The 27,043-nt window shown below is 45.1% G+C and overlaps 1 protein-coding gene across 1 annotated transcript in view; it reads left to right on the top strand.

Moving 5' to 3' along the window:
- Nucleotides 1-27,043, top strand: part of SAP30L (SAP30 like) — a 53,078-nt gene that overhangs the window by 11,363 nt on the left and 14,672 nt on the right. Inside the window, exon 2 of the mRNA XM_073621150.1 lies at nt 17,974-18,096. Coding sequence (XP_073477251.1) covers nt 17,974-18,096 — 123 coding nt within the window. The remainder of the gene's footprint in view (nt 1-17,973; nt 18,097-27,043) is intronic.

The raw sequence follows: 27,043 nt of genomic DNA on the forward strand, positions 1-27,043 counted from the left end.
TGAGGGTAGGGGCTGATGTGAGTGTGTGATGTATGCGTGGAACGCTGCATAAATTGACAGCGCTATATGGGTTCCCATAAACAAATATATATATATAATAGTAATAATATCTTAATGAGACACAATGTACACAGATAGGGACAATTGTAGACAGTGACTCACACTCACACTCACACTCACACTCACACTCACACTCACACTCTCACTCACTCACACACTCAGGTTGGACTGGTGTTTTTATTCAACCTTACTAACTAGGTAATTATGACTTTCTTATCGTACATCACGGGGCACAGAGCCATAGTAGTTACTATGTGGGTTATAGGCCACCTTCAGGTGATGGACACTGGCACGCCCTAAGACAAAAAGTGCACTCCCTATATAACCCCTCCCACTACTGGGAGTACCTCATGTTTTTTTCGCCAGTGTCTAAGGTGTTGATCACGAGTAAAGATGTGCTGTGCTGAGCTCCTCTGGAGCAATCCTTGCTGGGCCTAGCCATGCAGCCGGATCCATTCAAAGTGTCTTTTTGGCTGAATTGAATTGTACCCAGGCCTCATATATCCGAAGAAACAAGGTCTTGCCTGTAACGCTTCTCTTTTTAGAGAGCTGGACCCTGGGATCCAGTACTTTTTTGATATTAAGGCCATAAAGTTTTTACTGGCGGTGGTGCTATTACAGGTCCAGGATTGTGGGTTTCCTTAAGGATTCCCAGCTCCTGAAGGTTTAACGGAACCCACAATGAAGGGTGAACAGTGGGTCTGTTGGTTTACCACAAAAAACCCTGTGGCGGGAAAGGTAAAAGTGAAGTTTTCTAAGAAATTTTTTGAATTTTCTTATGAAATGTCTCCTTTTTAAATTTAGTAAGTGTTGTCATGCCTATGTGTCACCACTGGGGGCTGTATTGAGCACTTACCATCTCATGCTTCTCAGAAAGCCCACGTTGTGTCTCTAGGAAGCAGCAATTCTTTTTTCCTCCGGCCAAGCAGCAGACCTCCGGTACGTCTGGGGGGGTTCTCTCTCACCACCAGACGCCCCCTATGCTGTTTTTTCTTCCCCTCTTCTCGGGGAAAGGGCGCCACAAGAAATTTAAACAAAAAAAAAAAAACAGCGCGACTGGCATGCTCGGCAGCTTCCAGACATACACACCCCCCCACCCCCCATTACGCCTTTCTCCCTGTGGATCCCATAGGATCAGGAGCCCACGCGAAAAGAGAGCTCTTTAAAAAAAAAGGGGGGGGGGGCTGTAGGCGGGGCTTAGCGCAACGTTGGCGCATATAAGTGGTTTGGTGACACAGGCATTCCTTTTAACACATTTACTACTGCATCAGGCTGAGCATTAATAGCAGTGACCGGGCTGGACTATTGCTCAAGCAGAGGATGCATTCCTTCTGGTAGTACCTCTGCTTTGTGCATCGGGCTATGGTCGGAAGGGGGGTGAAAGACACCTCAAAGGGCTCTAAAAGGACTGCTACAGTCACACGGAAGCCTAGAACCATCGCAAAAAGATGGCATCCTCCCCTGAGAGTAATATGGCTGGTCAGAGTGAGCCATCAGGAGGGGCAAGTGTTGCAGCTGCTCTTAACACTGCAGCCCCGTGTATATTTCTAAGGAGTTTTTTTTTTTTTTTTTTTTTTTTTTTTTTTGTTTTTTTTTCCTTCAACCATTTTAAGCTTGGAGCAAAAAACGAATGCTTCAATTGCATCCCAGAGTGGGACTAAGCGCAGCAGGTCCCCGTCCATTGCTCAGGACCCTCTTGATGAGGAACAAGGAGCAAGAGAGTTTTATAAGAAATGGGGATTTCCAGCAATTGACGCTGCTATATCATCTGTAAATAAAAACCTGACTTGTCCAGTAGACAGTGCTCATATGCTAAAGGATCCAACGGATAAGAAGTTGGAGTTCCTTTTTAAAATCTATATTTCTCACCTTATCTTTCAGGACAGCACCTGGGGAGAGAGCGTAGCTCCACCCACTTTCCCAGGAAACACTGCAGTCCGTTTTCTTTATAGACCGGACACTTCCACCATGGCCTCAGTTGTAGTGTTTCCTCCGACCATGGTGGAAGCGCTGCAGGGTGCCGCTACAACCTCGGCGAGCTTGGAAGAGGAACAGACGGCAGTGGCAGGAGCAGGAGCCACTAACACCAGTCAGACTCAGATAAGCAGGGGCAGAGGTCCCTGTACTTTATCTTAAGGGTCTTGTTTGTCCCTTCCTGGCTCCCCTGGGGGGATGCAAGGGAGCCTGCGCCACTCTCCTTTTTTTAACTTAGTACTAAGGAAAGTGTGTTTATCTGCTTATGGTGACTCAGTGGGGGAGAGTTGCTGAGAAAGCTGCAGTAACAAATAGAGGAGCTAAGGAGTTGGCTCTTCTCTTTGGCAGCTGGTTATTGTCTCTGATGGGGTAAAGCCATTAAATCATTGTGGTATGTATATGTGTAGAGGGAGTTGAGGGCCATTCTCCTGGGACTATGGGCTTTCAGGGACCAAGTTCTTGGTCACCACATTTAGGTGTTGTCAGACAATGCCATAGCAGTGGATGGCGTTGGAACCCCACTGGTTTCTTCCCTTACAGAGAGACCTTCTGACCCAGGGGCCCCTTTAACACCCCAATATCGAGCACCTAAGACTAGCTGCTTGGTTACTGAGGAGCAGATCCTAAAAAGTAAGGGCTTGTCTAATAAACTAGTTTCAACTCTACTAGACAGCCGAAAGAAAGTCACTAGAAAGATTTACTTTAAAACATGGAAATGTTTTAATTCCTGGTGCACAAGTAAAGTTTTTCACCAAGGGAAGTTGTTTCCGTGTTAGAGTTCCTACACGAAGGAATGGAAAAAGGGTTGGCGACTAGCACCCTAAAGGTGCAAGTGGCCGCTCTTTCGGTGTTCCTGGAGAGACAATTATCCCAGAATCCGCTTATTGGAATTTTTTTTTTTTTTTTTTTTTTTTTTTTGGCACTGACCAGAGCTAGGCCAGTACCTTTTAAGTTTTTCCCAAAATGGGACTTATCTCTGGTATTACAGGGTCTGACTAAAAGACCCTTCGAACCTCTACAAGTTTTGGTTGCTTAAATTAGCACTTTTAGTTGCAGTCACTTCAGCCAGGAGGGTGAGCGAATTACAAGCCCTGTCCATTATTGAACCTCTTTGTTCTATATTTCCAGACCGGGTAGTGCCGAGAACTGACCCGGGATTTTTACCTAAGGTTTCAACGGTATTCCACAGGTCACAGGAGATAGTTCTCCCGATTTTCTGTCCTTCACCATCCGGCACAAGGGAAAGAGACTTTCACAGCCTAGATGTAAGGAGATGTATACTACATTATCTGAAGATCACAAGTGAATTCAGAAAATCATATTCACTGTTCATACTATTCTCTGGCCCACGTAAGGGCTACGGTGCTTCCAAAAGCACCATAGATAGGTGGCTACGAATGGCCATCAATGAAGCCTATAAAGCTTCAGGGGTAGATCCTCCTACAGGAGTGGGGGCCCATTCAACCGGGGAAGTAGCAGCATCCTGGGCGGAACGGGCAGGGGCTTCTCCAGGAGGGATCTGCAAGGCGGCTACGTGGACAAGCTTCTCTTCTTTTACCCGCCACTACAAGTTGGCTTTGCTCTCTGCATCAGACCAGTCCTTTGGCAGGAAAGTCCTACAGGCGGTGGTCCCACCCTAGAGTAAGTACTCTTTTATCATCTCCAGGTGCTGTCCTGAAAGACGAGGTGAGAAAACCTTAGTTAGACTTACCGGTCTAAATACCGGTAACGGTATTTCTACGAGTCTTTCAGGACAGCACAGATGACCCGCCCTAAAGCATTATAAAGTATTATTGCTATGTTCTGCTTATCTAATTTCAGCATGGCTGGAAGTACTCTTAAACAACTGAGGCCATGGTGAAAGTGTCCGGTCTATAAAGAAAAACTGACTGCAGTGTTTCCTGGGAAAGTGGGTGGAGCTACACTCTCTCTCTCCAGGTGCTGTCCTGAAAGACTCGTAGAAATACCGGTAAGTCTGGCTAAGGTTTCGCTGGCAGGTTGAGTCCAACCTGCACTGGCAGCGATAGAGTATCTCAGTCCTTAAAGGACCAGTTTATAGAGGTACTCAAAGTTATTCCTGATCAGCAGGCCCAGGAGTTGGCCGGGATATCAGAAGCGTTGTGTTTTACAGTAGACGCTATGAAAGATTCTATTCTCCGGGCCTCAAGGCTCATGCTAGGGCTGGTACATGTGCGTAGAATCCTATGGTTGAAAAATTGGTCAGCCAAAGTGCCATGCAAAAAGCTCTTGGCCAGTTTCCCTTTTCATGATGACCGGTTGTTTGGAGATGATCTGGATAAGTATATCCAAAGAATTTCTAATGGGAAAAGTTCCCTTTTACCGGTTAAAAAGAAGTTAAAGCATTTTTCTTTTAAACGTGCTTCTTCTCTAGTGCCAGGGGCATCAGCCTCCAGGCAGTCACAATGGCCTCCACCGTCAGGTTCAAGAGGTAAACCTCCGGGTCAGTCCCAGGGCCAAAAAAGGACCTGGGGGAAGAAACCCATAAAACAGAATACTAAAGCCTCCTTATGAAGGTGAGCGCTCGCTCGAGTGGGGGGAAGGCTTCTACAGTTTTCAAAGGTATAACAGGAACAATATCAAGACAGATGGGTGGCTTCCTCAATTTCTCTAAGTTACAAACTAGAGTTCCGAGAGTTCCCGTCTAGTTTTCTCAGATCAAACGTTCCCCGAGATCCAGGGAAAAAGAAGTCTTTCTAGCTTTGGATCACATCTTGTCTCGAAGAGTGATATCGGTGGTCCCATTGGAACAGCAAGGTTTGGGGTTTTAGTCAAACCATTTCACGGTTCCAAAACCAAATGGGGATGTCAGACCCATTTTAGATCTCAAAGATCTAAACCGGTTTTTAATATCCGTTCTTTTCGCATGGAGTCAATCCGATCAGTAGTCTCCATCCTACAAGGGGGAGAACTTCTGGCGTCAATCAACATCAAGGATGCCTATCTCCATGTGCCGATTTTCAGCGCTCACCAGAAATTTCTACGCTTCGAGGTAGAAAATCTTCATTTCCAGTTTGTAGCTCTGCCTTTTCAGTCTAGCTACTGCACCTCGAGTATTTACAAAGATCCTGGCTCCTCCTTTAGCCAGGCTACGGGCTCAAGGTATAAAGATACTAGCCTACTTAGACGATCTACTCTTGATAGATCAATCGGTAGCCCGCTTAAACCAAACTTTGGTAACCTTAGTCAGCTACCTGGAATACCTAGGTTGGATTCTCAACCTAGAGAAATCCTCCTTCAAACCATCGTGGAGAATGCAGTACTTGGGGCTGATAATAGATCCAGCTCAGAAGAGGGTGTTTTGCCCCAGGAAAGGATCAGTTACATAAAAGAAACTGATTCAGTTGGTCAAGACAAAGAAGAATCCTTCTATTCGACTTTGCATGATATTGTTGGGAAAGATGGTGGCTTTTTTGAGGCCGTTCCTTATGTGCATTTTCATTCAAGACTGCTGCAAAACAGTATCCTGTCAACTTGGAACAAGAAGGTCCAAGCTCTGGACTTCCTAATGCGTTTATTCTCCAATATGTGTCATAGCCTCAATTGGTTGATAGCCAAGAATCTTCAAAAAGGGAAATCCTTTCTACCAGTTACCTGGAAGGTGATAACAGATGCCAGCCTTCTGGGCTGGGGAGCAGTCCTGGAAAAAGCGTCTGTCCAAGGGAAATGGTCCAAATCAGAGATGACCTTGCCCATCAATTATTCTAGAGATTCGCCTGGCCCTGGAGGCCTGAACCTCGAGACTACAGAATTGTCCTGTCAGAATCCAATCCGACAATGCCACAGCGGTGGCCTATATCAATCACCAAGAGAGCACGAGAAGTCGTGCGGCCCAGAAATAGAGGTGAATCGTATTCTTTCTTGGGCAGAAAACATTCCTTGCCTATAAATTTTCATTCCAGGGATAGAGAATTAGCAGGCGGACTACTTGCGTCGCCAACAATTGTTCCCGGGAGAATGGTCCCTTCATCTTTCTGTCAATATGTCAAAAATGGGGAGTTCCGGACGTGGATCTGTTTGCGTCCAGGTTCAACAACAAGATCGACAACCTTGTGTCAAGGACAAGGGATCCAGTGGCATACGGAACAGATGCCTTGGTTTTTCCGTGGGATCAGTTTTCACTGATCTATGCGTTCCCTCCTGTTCTGCTGCTCCCGCGTCTTCTTCGCAGGATCAAGCAAGAAGGGAAGGAGGTGATTCTGTTGGACCCAGCATGGCCCAGGAGATCTTGGTTTGCCGAGATCATAAAGATGGCGGTAGGGGACCCTTGGACTTCATCATCCTACCTTACAAACGCAAAATTTTAACGATTTGGCTATTGAGACCCACATTCTAAAGGACCGTGGGCTGTCAGCTTCAGTAGTTTTCTGCTTTGGTTAATGCTATGAAGCCGGCCTCCAGAGTCATATACTATAGAGTCTGGAAGGCATATGTTTGGTGTGAATCCAGGGGTTGGCACCCCAGAAAATATGTCATAGGTAGGATCCTTGAATTCCTATAGATGGTATTAGAAATGAAGCTGGCCTTAAGTACTATCAAGGGTCAGGTGTCGGCCTTATCTGTGTTTTTTCAATGACCACTTCCTTCACACTCTCTGGTTCGTAATTTTTATTCAGGGGGTAACATGGATTACTCCCCCAGTTAGGTCACCCCTGAACCCTTGGGACTTAAATTTAGTCCTGTCGGCTTTACAAAAACAGCCTTTTCAGCCAATTCGAGATATTCCCTTGGCCCTCTTGACGAGGAAAATAATTTTCTTGGTTGCCATATCTTCTGCAAGAAGAGTTTCAGAGTTGGCTGCTCTTTCTTGTAAAGAACCATATTTGATTATTCATAAAGATAAGGTTGTATTGTGGCCTCAACCTAATTTCCTACCGAAGGTAGTGTCAAGGTTTTCATTTAAACCAAGATATTGTTCTGCCTTCATTTTTTCCAGAACCTCGTTCTGTGGAAGAAAAGTCACTACATTCTCTTGATGTGGTGAGAGCGGTCAAGGTCTATTTGAAAGTGACTGCTCAGATTTGTAAAACAGATGTTCTGTTTGTATTGCCCAACGGTTCTAAAAGAGGACAGGCAGAATCGAAATCTACTATGTCTAAATAGATTCGTCAAGTGATTGTTCAAGCTTATGGTTTAAAAAGGAAAATTCCTCCTTTTCATATTAAAGCGCACTCCACCAGGGCTGTTAGTGCTTCTTAGGCAGTGCATCACCAAGCCTCCATGGCTCAGATCTGCAAGGCCGCAGCTTGGTCTTCAGTCCAAACATTTACCAGATTCTGCCAGTTAGATGTAAAAGGTCATGAGGATATCGCCTTCGGGCGCAGTGTACTGCAGGCTGCAGTATAAGTCCTCTAGTCTTAGTGCCCTACTTTTGTTGTGTCTCCCTCCCTTCAGTTGGTGTTGCTATGGGACATCCCACGTAGTAACTACTATGGCTCTGTGTCCCGTGATGTATGATAAGAAAATAGGATTTTTATAACAGCTTACCTGTAAAATCCTTTTCTTTGAAGTACATCACGGGACACAGAGGTCCCTCCCTTCTTGGTGTACACGTGTATTGCTTTGCTACAAAACCGAGGTACTCCCAGTAGTGGGAGGGGTTATATAGGGAGTGCACTTTTTGTCTTTGGGTGTGCCAGTGTCACCTGAAGGTGGCTTATAACCCACATAGTAACTACTATGGCTCTGCGTCCCGTGATGTACTTCTTCAAAAATCCTATTTTTACTCTGTGGCACAGCCTCCCTCCCACCAGGGTACTCTTGTCCACTTGTATCATCCTCTTCAGTAATGGGGTTGTGGTCCCCTTTTAAGACCATGTGGTCCATATACTGGGATGTACTCCTACACCAGGTGAGGACAAAGGATAGCCCAATAGTGCAATATGCTTTAAAACCGCTCTCTTAATTGTTAAAATCCTGCATAGATCAATACAATAAACACAGGCATATTGGGGGTACCGTTCTTCCTGGTAGAATGGTCACTTCCGGTCCACGCTCCTACAAACTCCGCCCTACGTGTTACGTCACCCAGCACGTGACTTCATCTGGAGAAATCCTTTTTCATCCTAAGCTATTTTGAAAAAAAAAAAAAACACCTGTAAACGAAACGCAGCTAAATGTGAGTTACCGCATTTAGAAGCGTTTGGCGCTTGAAAGGCCTCTAAACTCAGCGTCTGAACTCATTATTTTGTTTTCCAAAAAATGCCTCTAAACTCCACTGCCTAGAAAGGACTATAAACTACCCTGTGTACATGTACCGATAAGATAACATAGAGGAGAGTTCAGGGCAGCTGGAAAAAAAGCCCAACTGCTCCTAAACCTCCGTTTAGCAGCAGCAGTGTACATGAGGCCTAACGCCATACTGCAGTTTACGCCTCTATTACCATTTACAGAACCATACAGCCCCGATTTACTGTATAATGCACTTTACCACCCATATTACTGTATACAGAACTGTATGGTGCTATTACTGTAAACTGCACTTTACAGCTCCCTATTGCTGTACACTGAACTATACGGCCCTTGTTACTGTATGATGAACTGTAATGCCCCCTATTACTATACACTGTACTTTACCACCTCTATTACTGTTTACAGAACCATATGGCCTCTATTACTGTATATTAAACTTTGGGGGGGGGGGGGGGGGGTTGGCTAAGAGCTGGCAGAAAAATCCAGTATAAGATTGATTGTTTTGGCGTGTATTTACACACATTTTATGCACAAATTTCGAGGCTTGTATACATGAACTATTTCTGTTGGCTAGAATATTCTAGCCACTATAATAAATTTATGTCCATAAGTGCATGTACTGTATGTGCAGAAATTATGCCAGTAAATTCCTCTCAACATAGATTTGGGGCTTTTTTTTTTTTTTTTTTTTTTTTATGTCTCTGATTGCTGAACCTAAGAACAAATCGAAACGCCCCAATGTGCATGAATATGTTGGCTAATATAGAGCTGTGTACAGCACAGTACTGCCTTCTATTACTGTATACTGCACTGTTCTGCCCTAGTCTCTATTACAGTACTGCCCTGTGTCACTGCATACAGCACAGTTATGCTCCATTATTGTATACTTCACTGTACGTCCTATTACAGTACACTGCATACTACTGTATTACTTTATCCTGCACTGTAATGGCCCACTTTCTATCACTGCACTGTATTGCTGTGCATAGCACTGTTCTGCGCCTTATTATTGTATACTTCTCTGTATTTCTCTTTATTACTGTACTGCTACCTATTACTGTACACGGAACAGTGCTTTCCTCTGTTACCATATACTGCCTTCTATTACTACAGTGCCCTACTGCACTGTTCTGTTACTGTAAATTTCAATATTCTGCCCCTATTGTATACTGCACTGAATACCCAGTGCTGTCTACATTTATCTCTATATTGCACTGTACGACCCTGTACTACTTTATGCTGCCCCATAATACTTTACACTACTATTGTGCATTGCTCTGTTCTACTATATACTACACTGTTCTGTTGTACACCATCGCATTGGGTTTCAGTGTGTATAATTACCCATAATATTTTGTATTTTCACCTAATATACCACATTTCTTCCCTACTTTTAATAAACGCACACTCACCTGTTCCACAATCCAGCGATGCGGGTGCCCGAAACCTTGGTTCTCCCCCTGACATTTACTAGTGTGGGCACCCAGCTGTGACAGCCTGCGGCTGCACAGCCGGGTGCGCACTGCACATGCAAGAGTCACGCTGTTCGTCCTGAATGGCCAGGCAATTTTCTGAGACCTGTGACGTGTCCCAGTAGATTGCAGGAAAGAAGGGGAAGAGAAGAACTTGCACTCGAGGCGGCGAGTGGAGAAGTGGGAGCTGGGTACCTGTCAAAACTAGGTACCACCCCCAAAAATAAAATTACATGCCAAATGTGGCATTTCAGGAGTCCTTAAAGTGGACGTTCCACTTTTTGTTTTATCCTGTTCTATCAATAAGTGTGTGTGTATATGTGTATATATAATATTCTCATCATCCACCTGATGCTGCAGCTGAACATTTGTTCATTGTGTACATTGTATGGCATATTGTACTTCTCGTACCATATATGCAGTTGAAAAAGCATTCATACCCCTTGAAATTTTCCACATTTTGTCATGTTACAACTAAAACGCAGACCAACACAAAGTTGCACCTAATTGTAAAGTTGAAAGAAAATGATAAATGGTTTTTAAAATTTTTTACAAATAAATGTGAAAAGTGTGGCGTGCATTTGTATTCGGCCCCCCTGAGTCAATACTTTTTCTCGAATCGTCTTCCAGGGCAGCATCCGAGATATAGGCTCCTCCTCCCTGAAACAGGAAGCCACATTAGTCCACCATTATAAATTTCACAGTCTTACCTGCGTGCCTCAGTTGTTTCCTCCGGACCCACAGGAGCTGCAAAGAAACGTTTATTATTTTAAATCCTGTGTCTGTGCTACTTGTAGGAGACCCCCTGCCAGCATCCCATTCAGCCCAGCGGGCCTTGGGAGGGCGAGCAGGAGCAGAAAATTTGAGCAAAAAAGACTTTGCTCTGCCTGAGATTTCACCCCTACAGAGGGGTCTGCAATCATCCCCCCAAGCTGGAACAAATGCACTGGCATTTTCTCCCCAGACCACATGCTGAAGGGACCTGCTGCTAGTTCAATCCATGGCTAGTGATCTACTTTACCCCTGAGACTCAGGCCGCACTTGGATCCCACAGACGGTACAGCGGGGTAGGTGTTAGTTTTTTATCTCTATCTGTTTACCTACCGTTCGTCCATCCTTCAGCCTGCCCGGTTTCCCCATCCTTCTCACCGCCGCCCTCTGTGTTTCACCTCATCCTACAGAGGCGGCCTTCCCTCGTGGAGGCCCTGCAGGGTGTACCAAGATGGCGTCACCACTTCTGGTCACGCTGTTACAGTCGGCGGCCATTTTCTCGAAGTCCAGATTCTTCTAGGGAGAATTGCAGAGCGGCACTGACGGTGACATCACTTCCGAGAGGCGGGAAATTTAAAAAAAAAAAAATTAAAAGGCCTTCCCCACCAGAGGTTCCTGGTGGCTGACCATGTCGGATGCTTCTCCACCCTGCCCTGCAGATCCTGCAAGCCAGGACAGCTCCAGGGTAAGCCAGAATACTCCAGGGTCACTTCTGTCTTAACCTCACTGCAAAAACTGCCCTTACAGGCAGTCTTTAGCCTCCTTTCCTCACAGGGATCTCTTTATGCTTGATTTCAGGCAGGACCCCAGAGAAAAAGAAAACAAAAAGCAGCAAAACGTGCAGCCACCGGTTTTCACCTGAATGGAAAAAACCCCTATGCCAAAAATGCATAGACAAAATGGTGGCCAAAGAGTCGCAAGGTTACCTGAGAGATCTGCTCACCTCTTTTAAAAAAGAGATAAAGAGCACCATGGCACCGCTATGCTCAGCAATTGAGACATTAGAAGCACCAGCGAATGCCGATCAAGCCAGTACCCCATCTACCAGCGGGACATGCGTTCCTTCAGGCAATAGGGAACAGACAGAATGGCAGGAACAGGAGGAAGATTCGGATGAATCCGAATCGGAGGATAGACTCTGCTTAGACTCGGAGGAGGAAGATCCGGACTCAGAAGGCAATCTATTTCCCTCAGAAGACACAGATAACCTTCTGAAAGCCATAGCCGACACACTGGGTATTAAAGAGCAAAAAGCTGCAGAGCTCACACTACACGACAAGATGTATAAAGGGCTACAACCCAGGAAACCTAGAACATTTCCTGTATACCAGACTCTCAAAGATATCGGGAAAAAAAGAATGGGCAGACCCAGAGAAAAAACTCTTCATACCAGCTGCGGTCAAGCCTAGATATATTCGTTTGCGGTGACAGACACCAAAACCTTGGCTAAAGGCCCCAAAGTGGATGCGTCTCTGGCAAAAGTCACAAATCTGTTTTAGGCTTTGACGACGCAGGTACTTTAAGCAACCCCATGGACAAGAAAATAGAAGCTCTTTTAAAGAGAGCCTGGGAAGCCGGGGCTGCGAATCTGAATCCAACAATAGCTTCCACCTGCACAGCCCGCACCTTGCTAACCCAGCTTCAGGAACTTCTGGAAAATGACACTCCTAGGGAAGAATTAATAAAAACCATCCCTACATTGACCAGAGCGGCAGCTTTTCTAGCAGATGCCTCAGCTTAAACTGTCAGAATCTCTTCAAGAGCCACAGCGCTACTCTACTCAGCCCGTAGAGCCCTGTGGATGAAATCTTGGGAAGGCAACATCTCTTCTAAGAACAGGCTGTGTGGAATTCCGTTCACTGGAGACCTACTGTTCGGGCCTGAACTGGAAACGGTACTAGATAACTGCAGCAAAGAACAAGGGGTTTCCCCAAACCAAAAAGAAACAAGGGAAGGTGCCCTTTCGGCAGTTCAAAAAATTCAACAAGCCGGGAGCAAAGAAGCGTTGGGGGCAACAAAACAAGAGGCAAGGGTGAATTCATCCTCAAGCCCCCTAACCCAAAAAACGACTGCCATCAGATGGGGGGCAGACTAACAGCTTTTTCCCACCAATGGATGAAAGCAACAAAAAAATTCATCGTCCGCACCATAACGGATAGCTACGCGATATAATTTTCCACCCACCCCCCAACCAAGTACCTAGTGACCACGCTACCAAAAGATCGAGCAAAGGCCTTTCTAGAGTCACTAGAGCAGGGATATGCAATTAGCGGACCTCCAGCTGTTGCAAAACTAGTCCCATCATGCCTCTGCCTCTGGGTGTCATGCTTGTGGCTGTGAGTCTTGCTATGCCTCATGGGAATTGTAGTTCTGCAACAACTGGAGGTCCGCTAATTGCTTATCCCTGCACTAGAGAATCTACTAGATCAGAAAGTGATTCCCCATGTATCCCCATGTATCTCAAGAAGAGGAACAAACCAGGCAAGCTAAGGCTCATACTGAACCTCAAACCACTCAACAGAGGAATAAAATACAAAAAACTTAGAATGGAGTCTATTTATTCGGTCAGAAACATCCTACCTCGGGAGTCATCTATGGCGACAATAGACCTACAGGATGCTTACCTACATGTCCCCATAAAGGAGGAGCATCAAAAATTCCTGAGGTTCGCAATACAAGGACCAGCTACCACTCTGCACCTGCAATATACAGCTCTTCCTTTGGGCATCTCTTTGGCACCCAAAATCTTCTCAAAGATAATGGCAGAAGCGCTAAAAGGTCTAAGACAACAAGGCATTGGCATCATACCATATCTAGACGATCTAGTCTTCTTTCCAGACTCAGCAGAGACCTTAGAGATCAACTTGCGCACAAGTATGTCCTACCTACAAAACCTGGGGTGGATAGTGAATGCAGAAAAATCACAGATGGCCCCAGAAGCCAGAGAGTGGTGTATCTGGGTTATGTATTAGACTTCAGACTAACCAAGATCTTCCTAACAGAAGAAAAGAGCGAAAAGATAACGCAGGCAATAACCTCTCTAACAGGGACCAACGCCATTACAATCACAGGAAATGGCAGTACTAGGGCTGATGACGGCTTTAATACCAGCCATCACATGTGCACAGATCCACATGAGACCACTACAGAATTACATTCTGTCCCAGTGAGATGGCAACCATTCATCCCTAGACAAGTCCATTCCTGTTCCGACCACGGTCAAACAAACGCTCCAATGGTGGCTCCATCCACTTCGATACTTCGAAGGGCGCAAATCACTCAATCCGGCCCAGTCAGGATCATCATCAATGCCAGCGCCCTAGGCTGGGGGGCACACATGGAGGACCTTTGCGCACAGGGCAAATGGAGTACCAGTTGGTCCCAAGCCTCCTCAAACTTGAGGGAGCTAAAAGCTGTGGAAGAAGCATTAAAAGCATTCAAACCAGCAATACAGGGGAGAAACCTAAGAATACAATCGGACAACGCCACAACTGTGGCATACCTAAACAGGCAGGAAGGGACAAAGTCCCAAAGCTTGATGAGGCTGACAGAAACGATCCTGCTATGGGCAGAACCAAACATATGGTCTATATCAGGCAGGCATCCATCTGAAAGGAATAGACAATACACTGGCGGACTTCCTGTGTAGGAAGACCATACAACAGACGGAGTGGTCACTGAACCAATCGATCTTCGCACAAATCACTCAAATGTGGGGGATACCCGAGGTAGATCTGTTTGCCTCCAAAGCGAACGCAAAATCACCAACATTCTTCTCACTAGAGCCCACAGATGGGAACAGCGGAGTAGATGCCTTCAGCCAAAACTGGAGATGGCAACTGTGTTATGCATTCCCTCCAACTGCCATAATACCAAGAGTGATCCAAAAAATAAAGACACAGCGCAACGGTGATAGTAATAGCACCGCACTGGCCCCAAAGGGCAGGGTTCAGCCACTTAAAGAACCTCAGCATCCAACCTCATCTGACATTGCCGGCCAGATCTTTTATCACAGGGCCCAGTCAATCATCAGCACCACAGAATCCTGAAGCTCTCAGCTTGGTTACTGAAAAGATAAGACTCCAGAATAAAGGACTGTCAGACAAGGTGATCAATACCATCCTAGACAGCAGAAAACTAGTGACTAGGGTAATCTACGAGAAAGTGAGGATAAAGTTTGTCTCCTGGAACAAAAACAAACCAATTTCCAACTGGGGGATAATCCCAACAATTCTGGAATTCCTGCAAGACGGAGCAGACAAAAATCTCCCTGGGCACGCTAAAGGTACAAGTGGCAGCACCATCCTAGTTCATGGACACCAGACTCGCAGAGGATCCGCTAATAAAACCATTCCTGATGTCACTCAAAAGAGCTAGACCGGCTAAAATGAATAGAACGCCAACTTGGGACATGTCCACGGTACTCAGAGGGTTTCTCTCCCCTCCATTCGAACCGATAGAAAACAGCTCAGACAAAAACCTTACTCTAAAAACTGCACTTCTTGTGGCCCTAGTGTCGGCCAGAATAGTGAGCGAAATCCAAGCCCTGTCTATGATGGAACCATACTGTCTTATACACTTAGACAAGATAATTCTCTCGCCAGACCCGGCTTTCCTACCCAAGGTCTCTTCAGCGTTCCACAAAACACAAAATATTATCCCTTCGCTTCCAAAAAGTATGGACAGCAAAAAAAGACACTTGCAACAAACTAGATGTAAGAAACACACTCGTGACATACCTTGAAAGAACAAAGGACTGGCGAAGAACAACTTCTTCTCTTTATGTCCTATATGCGGGAGTCAACAAAGGGAAGCAGGCTTCTAAGAATACCATCAGCAGATGGATAAGCATGGCCATACAGATGACCTACGAGGCACAAAACCTCACCCCTCCTGACGGGATCAGAGCACACACAACCAGAGCCTGGGCAACCTCGGTTGCAGAGAAAGCAGGGGCAACTCTGGAGCAGATCTGCAGGGCAGCGACATGGTCGAGCTTCAGTACCTTCGCAAGGCACTATTGTATAGACCAGCTGTCCGACCAAGACCAGGCATTTGGTCGCAAGGTGCTCCAGTCTCTATCCCCACCCTAGTAAGTATTGCTTATAATAGGAATAAAAGTGATCCAAATTTTTTTTTTTTTTTTTTTAAACAGTGAAAAAATAAATAAAATAAAGTAAAATGATAAAAAAAAAAAATAAAAAATTTTAAAGCGCCCTGTCCCGACGAGCTCGCGCGCAGAAGCGAACGCATAAGTGAATAGCGCCCGCATATGAAAACGGTGGTCAAACCACACATGTGAGGTATCACCGCGACCGGTAGAGCGAGAGCAATAATTCTAGCCCTAGACCTCCTCTGTACCGCAAAACATGCAACCTGTAGAATTTTTTTAAACGTTGCCTATGAAGATTTTTAAGGGTAAAAGTTTGACGCTATTCCACGAGCGGGCGCAATTTTGAAGCGTGACATGTTGGGTATCAATTTACTTGGCGTAACATTATATTTCACAATATAAAAAACGGTTGTCTTTTTTTTTTTTTTATTCAAAAAAGTGATTTTTTTTTTTCCAAAAAAAAGTGCGCTTATAAGACCGCAGCGCAAATACGGTGCAAAAAAAAAGTATTGCAATGACCGCCATTTTATTCTCTAGGGTGTTAGAACCCCCAAACATTATATATTGTTTTTTTTTCTAAGTAATTTTCTAGCAAAAAAAACTGTTTTAAACATGTAAACACCTAAAATCCAAAACGAGGCTGGTCCTTAAGTGGTTAACAAAGGTTCTCTAACAAACCTCTGAGGGCTTCACAGAACAGCTGTATTTTATACTGAGATTACATTACACACAGGTGGACTCCTATTTACTAATCAGGTGACTTCTGAAGGCAATTGGTGCCACTAGATTTTAGTTAGGGATATCGGAGTAAGAGCCGGGTCACATTGGTCCGACATGCGCTCCAACTTCGAGAGCACAAGTAGCATGACATATCAAAATCTATGGTTTCCCGTAAGCCGTCTTAACTGGTCTAACTTGTGTCGGTCCAACTTTGAAAAAGGTTTGGCATGGGACTTGTGCTCTGAGGATCTTGAAAGGGATCCAACCCAGTACATTGCTACCTATTCACCAAAAAAATAGAAGTGTAGTGTTAAAAGAAAAAGACAGACAGTTTTATTGAAAAGTCTTTGACCTCCGGTGATGTCATTTGCTGCTGCCGACTCGCTAAAAATAGGAAACCCGTTCTTACTCCGATGCTCTTGCCCGTCATCGTGTCAGTTCTGTTGTCTGCCAGTTCTTGTACAGCTATGGGGCGTGGCCATTCGGTGATGTCACCCAGGAGACCCCCCCAAATTTTCGGTCTTTGTCTATTTAGCAATAAAAAATGACTTTATCTGTGTAACACATTAACACATACTTTAGCCAGTCTGAGAGCCAGAATTGTGGTTGGTAGGGGATCAAATACTTATTTTACTTAACTGCAACTCAGTTTATAACATTTTGTAGTGTGTGTGTGTGTGTGTGTGTGTGTGTGTGTGTGTGTGTGTGTGTGGATTTTTGGTTGATCTTCTGTCTGTCATTTAAAATACACTTTTATGATAAAACTTTATAGACCCTTCCTTTCATTTTTTTTTTTTTTTTTTTTTTTTTTTTTTGTTTACCCACTGTATGGGGCACTGGCAAGTCTGTGTTTAGCACTATGTACCCTGTGCTGCATTCTGTATGGTAACTGAGACTCAGGGGAATTTTCTGCTTGTGTTTTCTGTGTGTCTCAAGAATTCCCATTGAAGTGATTGCAGACCATGCTGCACAAACACAGAAGGTGAAATCTGCTGAGCTTGTACTGAAAGACTCCTTATAATTTTACCCTCCACTCAGAATCATTTTTGCTGAAATTTAAAATCCTTCCAGGACAAGTGTGTGTGTGTGTGTGTGTGTGTGTGTGTGTGTGTGTGTGTGTGTTTTTGTTTTTGTTGGTGTGGGTTTTTTTTTTTTTTTTTTGCGCCCCCCCCCCCCCCCCCCCCTTTGCTTACTTAAAGTACACATGAAGGACAGTTGAAGGCAAAAAAAATCAACCCCAGAAGCAGGACACAGGCTTCTTGAGTGCATTGTGTTGTGCACATGGTACTTTTGCCATGGTTGCAGGATAGCAAAATTTACTTACAAGTATTTGTATTACTCTTGCTATACACAGTAGTGTAAAATCTAAAAAGATTCATCCTTCAAAGTCAGCTTCTTTGACATCGCCTAGTAGTGACTTTGGTGGGGTGATACTTTTGATTGGGAAGAGGCTATATATTTTTTTTTTTTTTTGTAAAAGTGTTAATGGTTCTTAAGGAATACCGTGAAACCATTTTGTTATACAAATATAATTTTAAAAAGGATTGTTCACTTTTAAAATCGCATCAGCCATTTAGACGTTTTTTTTCTTAGAGATCCTGCCACCCTTGTTCATTTACATTTGAAGTAATTTAAGATATTTTCTTATCTCAGGTTCGACATCTTTACATCTGTGACTTCCACAAGAATTTTATTCAAAGTGTTCGGAATAAGAGGAAGAGGAAAACCAGTGATGACGGAGGAGACTCTCCGGAACATGAAACAGATGTGCCAGAGGTCAGCATGTCAAAACATTCATTTTTGTTTAGGATTCTTATTTTAACCACTAGGCGTCCGCGCTATAGCCGAAAGACGGCTACAGCGCGGACTCCAATTGCCGGGAGGGCGTCCCTGGACGTCCTCCTAGTTACTTCCGTGTTGCGCGCTCCCGCGGGCGCGCATCAGGGAAGTTTTGTGCTGGCCGTGTCCCTCGGACACAGCCAGTCACAGATCGCCGTAAACAGCCAATGTCAGCGGCCGTTTACAGTGCGATCGCTCTGCCAATGAGAGAGGATCTCACATGTAAACATATGAGATCCTCTCTCATCGCCGGCTCTCCCTCCTCACACAGAGACAGCGTGTGAGGAGGGAGAGCTAACCGCTGCGGCGGTAAGTAAACGGCAAAAAAAAAAAAAAACGAAAAAAAGTGTCAGCACAGTCATGTGTCCTGCCATCTGTCCCCAGTGCCACGTAAAAGTGCCATCTGTCATCAGTGTCACGTGTCAACAGTGCCACGTATCAGTGTCACGTGCCATTTGTCATCAGTGCCACGTATTAGTGCCATCTGTCATCAGTGCCATTTGTCATCAGTGTCACATGTCATTGTCCTGGTTCTCCAGGGCCTTCAAAAGTGTAATAGGTAGTCAACAAATTAGATGTGTAATTTATGCTCCTAGAACACCTGATGGTGCTCCCTGCATGTTGGGCCTCTCTATGTGGCCAGGCTGTGAAAAAGTCCCACACATGTGATATCGTAATACTCAGGAGGAGTAGCAGAATGTATTTTGGGGTGTCATTTGTGGTATATACATGCCATGTGAGAGAAATAACCTATTACAATGACAATTTTGTGGGGTGGGGGGGGGGGGAGAATCTTCATTTTGCAAAGAATTGTGGGAAAAAATGACAACATCAAAAACCTCACCATGCATCTAACTAAATACCTTAGAATGTCTACTTTCAAAAAAGGGGTCATTTGGGGGGTATTTGTACTTTACTGACTTGTTCGGGTCGCAAGAAATAAGACAGGCCGCCAGTACATCAGGTGTGATCAATTTTTTATGATTTGCACCATAACTTGTAGACTCTATAACTTTCACACAGACCAAATAATATCCACTAATTTGGGTTATTTTTACCAAAGATATGTAGCAGTATAAATTGTGGCCAAAATATATGAAGAAAAATTACTAATTTGCAAAATTTTATCACAGAAACAAAGAAAAATGCGTTTTTTTTTCAAAATTTTCGGTCTTTTTTCATTTATAGCGCAAAAAATAAAAAACCCAGAGGTGATCAAATACCACCAAAATAAAGCTCTATTTGTATGAAAAAAAGGACAAAAAATTCATTTGGGTACAGTATTACATGACTGAGTAATTGTCATTCAAAGTGTGAGAGCACCGAAAGCTGAAAATTGGTCTGGTCACGAGGGGGGTTTAAGTGCCCAGTTGTCAAGTGGTTAAAGTGGTTCTAAAGCCTTAAAGTGTTACTAAACCCAGGACCCTGCATTCGCTATATCTGGTCTTCCACAGTGCACAGAACATTGAAATGCAATTATTTTAGTAAATATAAACTGCTAAATACCTTTTCTCCTCAGCAGTAAATAGCGGTCTTGTGACTTCTATTGGTGTCCGGCTGAGCACTGGTTAAAGCTTGTAGGAGAAGTTTTCATTCTGCACAGTCTGTCCTATGAGGAAGCAGGACCCCTGACCCTCTGTCTGGACAGTGCTGATTGGCCCTGTGCTGATCACATGCACCCTTCCAAAAAAGAAAAAAAAAAACTCTATAGAGCAATATAGCAATACACACCAAGCTGAGCATTTGCAGCCTGTCGCCTGGCTTTGTATTATCAGGAAATATGTTGCGGACAGTAGAAGGAGGAGAGGATCAGAGGAGACAGGATCAAACAGCCTTTTTACACCATGCAGGGGATTAACCACTTAGGTTCCACAATGTGTATATGGAGTAAAGCATGCTTGTTATACTGACTGAATTTACTGTTGTGGGTTTAGTAACCTTTTAAGGTCAATGCATTAAGGTGAAAGAACGTTTTGGACAGTTTGATAGCAGCGGGAGCCATTGGCTCTCGCTGCTGTCAATCAAAAGCTGTGACACGGGAGCGGGGGGACAGCGGCTTTCGGTGGGGGCTCCCGCCGAAGAGGAGGGACCTGGGGGGGACCCCAGAAGAGGAGGATGGGGGCTGCTCTTTGCAAAACCGTTGCACAGACCTGGTAAGTATTACGTTTTTTATTTTATTTTTTTTAAAAAGAGGCTTTAGTAACATCTTACATTTTTCTCAATGTATGTTCTTAATCGTACATTACAGGATACAAACCTGGTTATATTCATGACAACTTGGGTTATGCTGCCACCATCAGGTGGCACCTTCAGTGCCCAGACATTACCCTTGACAGTTGGTCAAGAGGGGGCTGTACCAGGACCCTGCATATAGGAGTGGGGACAGTTTGTAATGTCTGCCTGTTTGGTACTGTACTCTGTGGGCATCAATCTCTAGTGTACAGAATACATGGTGACCTTGCTGGCATGGTGCTTTATAGGTCCAGGGCAGTGATCTCCCTAAATTGGGCATCAAGTCCCTAAAGGCTCTAGTGCGTGCCCACCATGATGATGCAGGCCCTGCATCTGCACTGGTGAGTGCCTTTTGTATTTAGTTTCCCCAGATTCAGCTGTAAACTTAATAGGTTTGTGGAGGGTACAATACTGTGGTCCAAAGAATGTAGTGCAGCAGCGGTTTCCTTATGCTGAGTACCACAAGGAAGCTGCTGTATTGTATCTGTCATGCTGATACCTGCCCTGCCTCTCTTGTCCGTCCTATGTGATGTCACATAAAAGTACCTGGGATGGACAGGAGGGGAGGACCGGCTGAGATTGGAGCAGGAAAGTGATGTACCTTGCTTCCCCACGCCACTCTGTAGGAGCAGATTGAGTGTCGGCTATGTGGGGTAGATTGTGGCAGAACCCCTGGGAACTTCGGGTTCAGTGGAGCCTCGGTATAGAAACCCTGTCCTAGTGACTCCTTGGGATTAGTTTTCCCTGATCTATGCCTTCCCTCCACTGCAGCTTGTTCCACGCCTCTTAGAGGCTAAAGCTGGAGGACATTCTGGTTATTCTAATTGCACCAGCTTGGCCAAAAATAATTCGGCATGCTGACGTAAATGTCTTGGCAGACAAGCTGTTGCCTATTCCAGATTAATCACACTTGTTGTCACATGGTCCGTTCTTCCATCCTTTTCATATTATCTGGTTTTGATGGCATAGATGTTGAAGCCCAAATCTTGAGTGATAGTTTGATTCCTTAATTTCCTACCCTTCTTTATGGTAATTTCACACCATCGTCTTCAGTCATGTTTTTGATAAGAAAAAACTGATTAATACAGTGTCACATCAGTTTGTACATGCTTCCTCAGGTTACGTCAGTTTGCGGTTCAGTTGTTTTTGTTGAAGAAACTAGTCATAAGTATAAACAAAACCTGTTTCTTGTTCCTAAAAATGAACATAAACTGAACGGACATAAACCAACAGCATCGGTTTACACCTGTTCAGATCTGTCTAAATGTAAAAGGACAGAGCCCTGTTCCATTTAAAAAAAGGATCCGAACAGACACTGATGTAAATGGATGATCTGTTTATATTTGCAACCCCATAGGAAATTCATTACTGTCCATTTTTCATCTAAAAACAGACAAACAGAATGTCTGTATGAAAGAACCCTAAGGCTAGAAAATCGGCATCCAAGAAAGTGTACAATTGTACAGTACATCCGGAAAGTATTCACAGCGCTTCACTTTTTCCACATTATATGTTACCGCCTTATTCCTAAATGGATTAAATTCATTATTTTCCTCAAAATTCTACAAACAATACCCCATAATGACGTGAAAGATGTTTGTTTAAAATCTTTGCAAATTTAAAAATAAATAAAATCACATGTACACAAGTATTTACAGCCTTTGCCATGAAAATCAAAATTGAGCTCAGATTCATCCTTCAGATGTTTCTACAACTTGATAGGAGTCCACCTGTGGTAAATTCAGTTGATTGGATGTGATTTGGAAAGGCACACACCTGTCTATATAAGGTCCCACAGTTAACCACTTCCCGCCCGCCCACGTCATATGACGTCCTGGGCTTTGGGCGGGTATATCTGAATGATGCCTGTAGTTAGACATCATTCAGATATTGCCGGTTTTAGCCGGCGAATCTCTACACCATAGGAATGATCATAGCGGCCGTTCCGCCGCTTGATCGTTCCTATGGGAGGCGAGAGGGGACGTCCCCCTCCCGCCGCCCTCTGGTGCTTGCTCCGACTCACCGTTACGATCGGTGAGGCAGAGAGCGGATCCGCCGGCGCCGGATGTAGATCATAGAGATTTCCGGCGGACCAGATGGTCGCTGGAGTCTCTATGATCATCGGAGGCCGGGCGCAATGTTATGACGTCACACCTGGCCTCTCCATTGAAAAAAAACGACGCCGCTTCGGCTGAGAAGCGGTGATCGTTTTATTTTTTTTTTTATTTATTTCAGGCTTCTCAGCCTAGTGGTGAGATATGGGGTCTTATTGACCCCATATCTCACTATTAAGAGGACCTGTCATGTCATATTCCTATTACAAGGGATGTTTACATTCCTTGTAATAGGAATAAAAGTGATCAAAAATGTTGTTTTTTTTTTCAAAAAAGTGTCAAAATAAAAAAAACAAAATTATCAAAAAAAAAAAAAAAAAAAAAATTTTAAAGCGCCGCTGTCCCCGTGTGTTCGCACGCAGAAGCGAACGCATATGTAAGTCCCGCCCACATATGAAAACGGTGTTCAAACCATACATGTGAGGTATCGCCGCGAACGTTGGAGCAAGAGCAATTATTTTGTCACTAGACCTCCTCTGTAACTCAAAACATGTAACCAGTAAAAAAATTTCAAGCGTCGCCTATGGGGATTTTTAAGTACCGAACATTGGTGCCATTCTACGAGCGTGTGCAATTTTGAAGCGTGACATGTTAGGTATCTATTTACTCGGCGTAACTTCATCTTTCACAATATGCAAAAACATTGGGCTAACTTTACTGTTTTGTTGTTTTTTTTTTTTTTTTTTAAAACACAAAACTGTTTTTTTTCCCAAAAAAAACGCGTTCGAAAAATTCCTGTGCAAATACCGTGTGAGATAAAAAGTTGCAACAACCGCCATTGTATTCTCTAGGGTCTTTGCTAAAAAAAAACCTATATAATGTTTGGGGGTTCTATGTAATTTTCTAGCAAAAAAATGATGATTTTTACATGTAGGAGAGAAGTGTCAGAATTGGCCTGGTAAGGAAGTGGTTAATAGTGCATGTCAGAGCACAAACCAAGCCATGAAGTCCAAGTAAATGTCTGTAGAATTCCGAGGCAGGATTGTATGGAGGCACAGATCTAGGGAAGGGTACAGAAACCTTTCTGCAGCATTGAGGGTACCAATGAGCACAGTGGCCTCCATCTGTAATTGGAAGAAGTTTGGAACCACCAGTATTCTTCCTAGAGCGGGCCACCCGGCCAGACCAAGTGGTAGGGGGAGAAGGCCCATAGTCAGGGAGGTGACCAAGAACCCGATGGTCACTCTGAAAGAGTTCCAGCGTCTCTCTCCGGAGAGAGGAGAACTTTCCAGAAGAACAACCATCTCTGCAACACTCCACCAGTCAGCTCTGTATGTTAGAGTGGCCAGACCACGAGAAACAAAATTCTCTGGTCTGATGCAACAAAGATTGAACTCTTGGCCTGGATGGCAAGCGTCATGTCTGGAGGAAAACAGGCACCACTCATCACCTGGCCAGTCAGGATGGAGGAAAAGATGAATGTACGGAGACATCCTTGATAAAAAAAAAAAACTGCTCTGGACCTCAGATTGGGGCGAAGTTTCCTCTTCCAACAGGACAACAACCTTAAGCACACAGCCAAGATAACAAAGGAGTGGCTACGGGACGACTGAATTTCCTTGCGTGGCCCAGCCAAAATCCAGACTTGAACCTGATTGAATATCTCTGGAGAGATTTGAAAATGTCTGTGCACTGATGCTCCCCATCCAGCCTGATGGAGCTTGAGAGGTTCTGCAAAGAATGAGAGAAACTGCTCAAAAATAGGTGTGCTAATCTTGTAGAATCGCATTTAAAAAGACTTGAGGCTGTAATTGGTGGCAAAGGTGCTTCAACAAAGTATTGAGCAGAGGCTGTGAATACTTATGTGTACATGTCGTGTGTGTGGGGGTTTTTTTTTCTTAACCGCTTCAGCCCTGGAAGATTTTACCCCCTTCCTGACCAAACTATTTTTGCGATTCGGCACTGCATCGCTTTAACTGACAATTGCGCGGTCGTGCGAAATCATGTCTCCCAAACCAAATTGATGTACTTTTTTCCCCTCAAATAGAGCTTTCTTTTGGTGGTATTTGATCGCCTCTGCGATTTTTTTTTTTTTTTTTTTTTTTTTTTTTTTTTTTTTTTTTTGTGACTGCGACATTATGGCGGACATGTCAGACATTTTGGACACATTTTTGGGACCATTGTCATTTTATACAGCAATCAGTGCTATAAAAATGCACTGATTCCTGTGTAAATGACACTGGCAGTGAAAGGGTTAACCACTAGGGGGCGGGGAGGGGTTAAGTATGTCCTAGGGGAGTGATTACTAACTGTAGGGGGATGGGCTAGCAGTGTCACTACACTGATCACTGCTCCCGATGACAGGGATCTGTGATCAGTGACACTTGTCACTAGGCAGAACGGGGAGATGCTGTTTACATCAGCATCTCCCCCTTCGTCCTCTCCGTGAGGCGATTGCGGGTATCCCCACAGCGATCGAGTCTGCAGGACCCGCGACCCGACTCACAGAGCTCCCGGCCGGCGCGCGCAATGACACGGCGGGAAATTCACATGGACGTACCTGTAAGTCCATTTGCCCAGCCGTGCCATTCTGCCGACATACATCGGTGTGCGCTGGTTGGGAAGGGGTTAAAATGGCAAAGATTTTAAGCAAACTTTTTTTTAGGTTGTCGTTATCGGGTATTGTTTTGTAGAATTTTGAGGAAAATTTAATGAATTTTAACTCATTTTGGAATAAGGCTGTAACATAACAAAATGTGGAAAAAGTAAATCGCTGTGAATACTTTCTGAATGCACTGTACATGGAAGGCTTATTTGAAGCTCATACATTTCATCCCCAGTAGTATGTTGTTGGGTTTAGTTTCCCCAGCCTGGTGTGGCGATGTCTCTGGCTTTGAGTGCCGTCAAGTGAAGATCTTTGACTTGGCCATGTGCTTTCAAAGACTATCATGTCTCATTCCTTGGTTGAGGCTGGGTTCACACTGGTCCGACAAACGCTCCGACATTGGGAGCTCATGTCGCATGACGTGTGAAATTTAATGTTTCCCTATGGGAGCCGTCCTAACTGGTCCGACACAAGTCGTTCCGACTTTAGAAATGCTCCCTGTACTACTTTGGTCCGACTTTGATCCTACTTCAGCCTATTGACTATCATTGAAGTCGGATCAAAGTCGGATTGCCGTCTCGCATGATCCGACTTCGGCACGCGACTTGTGCTCAGATCATCTTGAGGGGGAACTCCGCGACAAATTTTAGATAAAAATCCGGCATGGGTTCCCCCTCCAAGAGCATACCAGGCCCTTGGGTCTGGTATGGAACTTGAGGGGAACCCCCTACGCCGAAAAAGCGGCGTGGGGGGTCCCCCCAATCCATACCAGACCCTTATCCGAGCACGCAGCCCGGCCGGACAGGAATGGGGGTGGGGACGAGCGAGCCCCCTAAAACGTCACAGTCCCAGCATGCCCAGGGACTGTGACGGCATAAGGGGGCGGGGTCACCGCCTATATAAGTCAGAGCAGAGCGCACAGAGAGCATTCTAGCCCCAGAGAGCGTCGTGTCAACATCAGGAGAAGAGGGCAGAAGGCAGAAGATTGAAGACCAGGCTCCTCCGCTTTAGCAAAAGAGCGGCAAAAGAGCAGAAGAGAGCGGAGGAGCCCGGCAGAAGATCCGGAGAGCGTGGAGAAGAACCGGAGAGACCCCCGAAGTCGGAAGAAGACCCCCGGAGCTGTCTAATAAAATGCTTTAAAAATCTGTGTAGTGTTTTTTTTTAAATTGACACTTTTTTCCTAGGTGAATGGGTAGGGGTACGCTGTACCCCATACTCATTCACATAGGGTGGGGGGGCCGGGATCTGGGGGCTCCCTTATTAAAGGGGGCTCCCGGATTCCGATAAGCCCCCCGCCCGCAGACCCCGACAACCAACGGCCAGGGTTGTCGGGAAGAGGCCCTTGTCCTCATCAACATGGGGACAAGGTGCTTTGGGGTGGGGGGGCCGCAGCGCGCCCCCCTCCCCCAAGGCAACAACCCCCCATGTTGAGGGCATGCGGCCTGGTACGGTTCAGGAGGGGGGGGGGCGCTCGCTCGTCCCCACCCCCATTCCTGTCCGGCCGGGCTGCGTGCTCGGATAAGGGTCTGGTATGGATTGGGGGGACCCCCCACGCCGCTTTTTCGGCGTAGGGGGTTCCCCTCAAGGTCCATACCAGACCCAAGGGCCTGGTATGCCTCTGGAGGGGGAACCCATGCCGGTTTTTTATTTAAAATTTGGCGCGGAGTTCCCCCCTAAAGATTCATACCAAACACAGTGCCGGCATTGGCGGGGATCCAAGTCGGATCCCCGTTCATTGAAAGTCGGACACATGCCGGCTTCATGTCGCAGGGCAAAGTCGGATCCAAAGTAGGACGGCTGTCGTGTCGCACCAGTGTGAACCCAGCCTGAAGCTTTTCTGCAGAGTGTCTCATGCATTGTGTGGGACCTCAACTTGGTCTTATCTGTCATGCAGTCTTCTCCTCCTTTTGACCCTCACTGAGGTATTGTCTTGTCACTCTTTAGTTGCCATTTTAGTGGCTGTTTCTGGCTCGTAGGGTCTGAGTTGGCTGCG

The sequence above is a fragment of the Aquarana catesbeiana genome, linkage group LG03 (assembly GCF_042186555.1).
Source record: "Aquarana catesbeiana isolate 2022-GZ linkage group LG03, ASM4218655v1, whole genome shotgun sequence".
Lineage (NCBI taxonomy): Eukaryota > Metazoa > Chordata > Amphibia > Anura > Ranidae > Aquarana > Aquarana catesbeiana.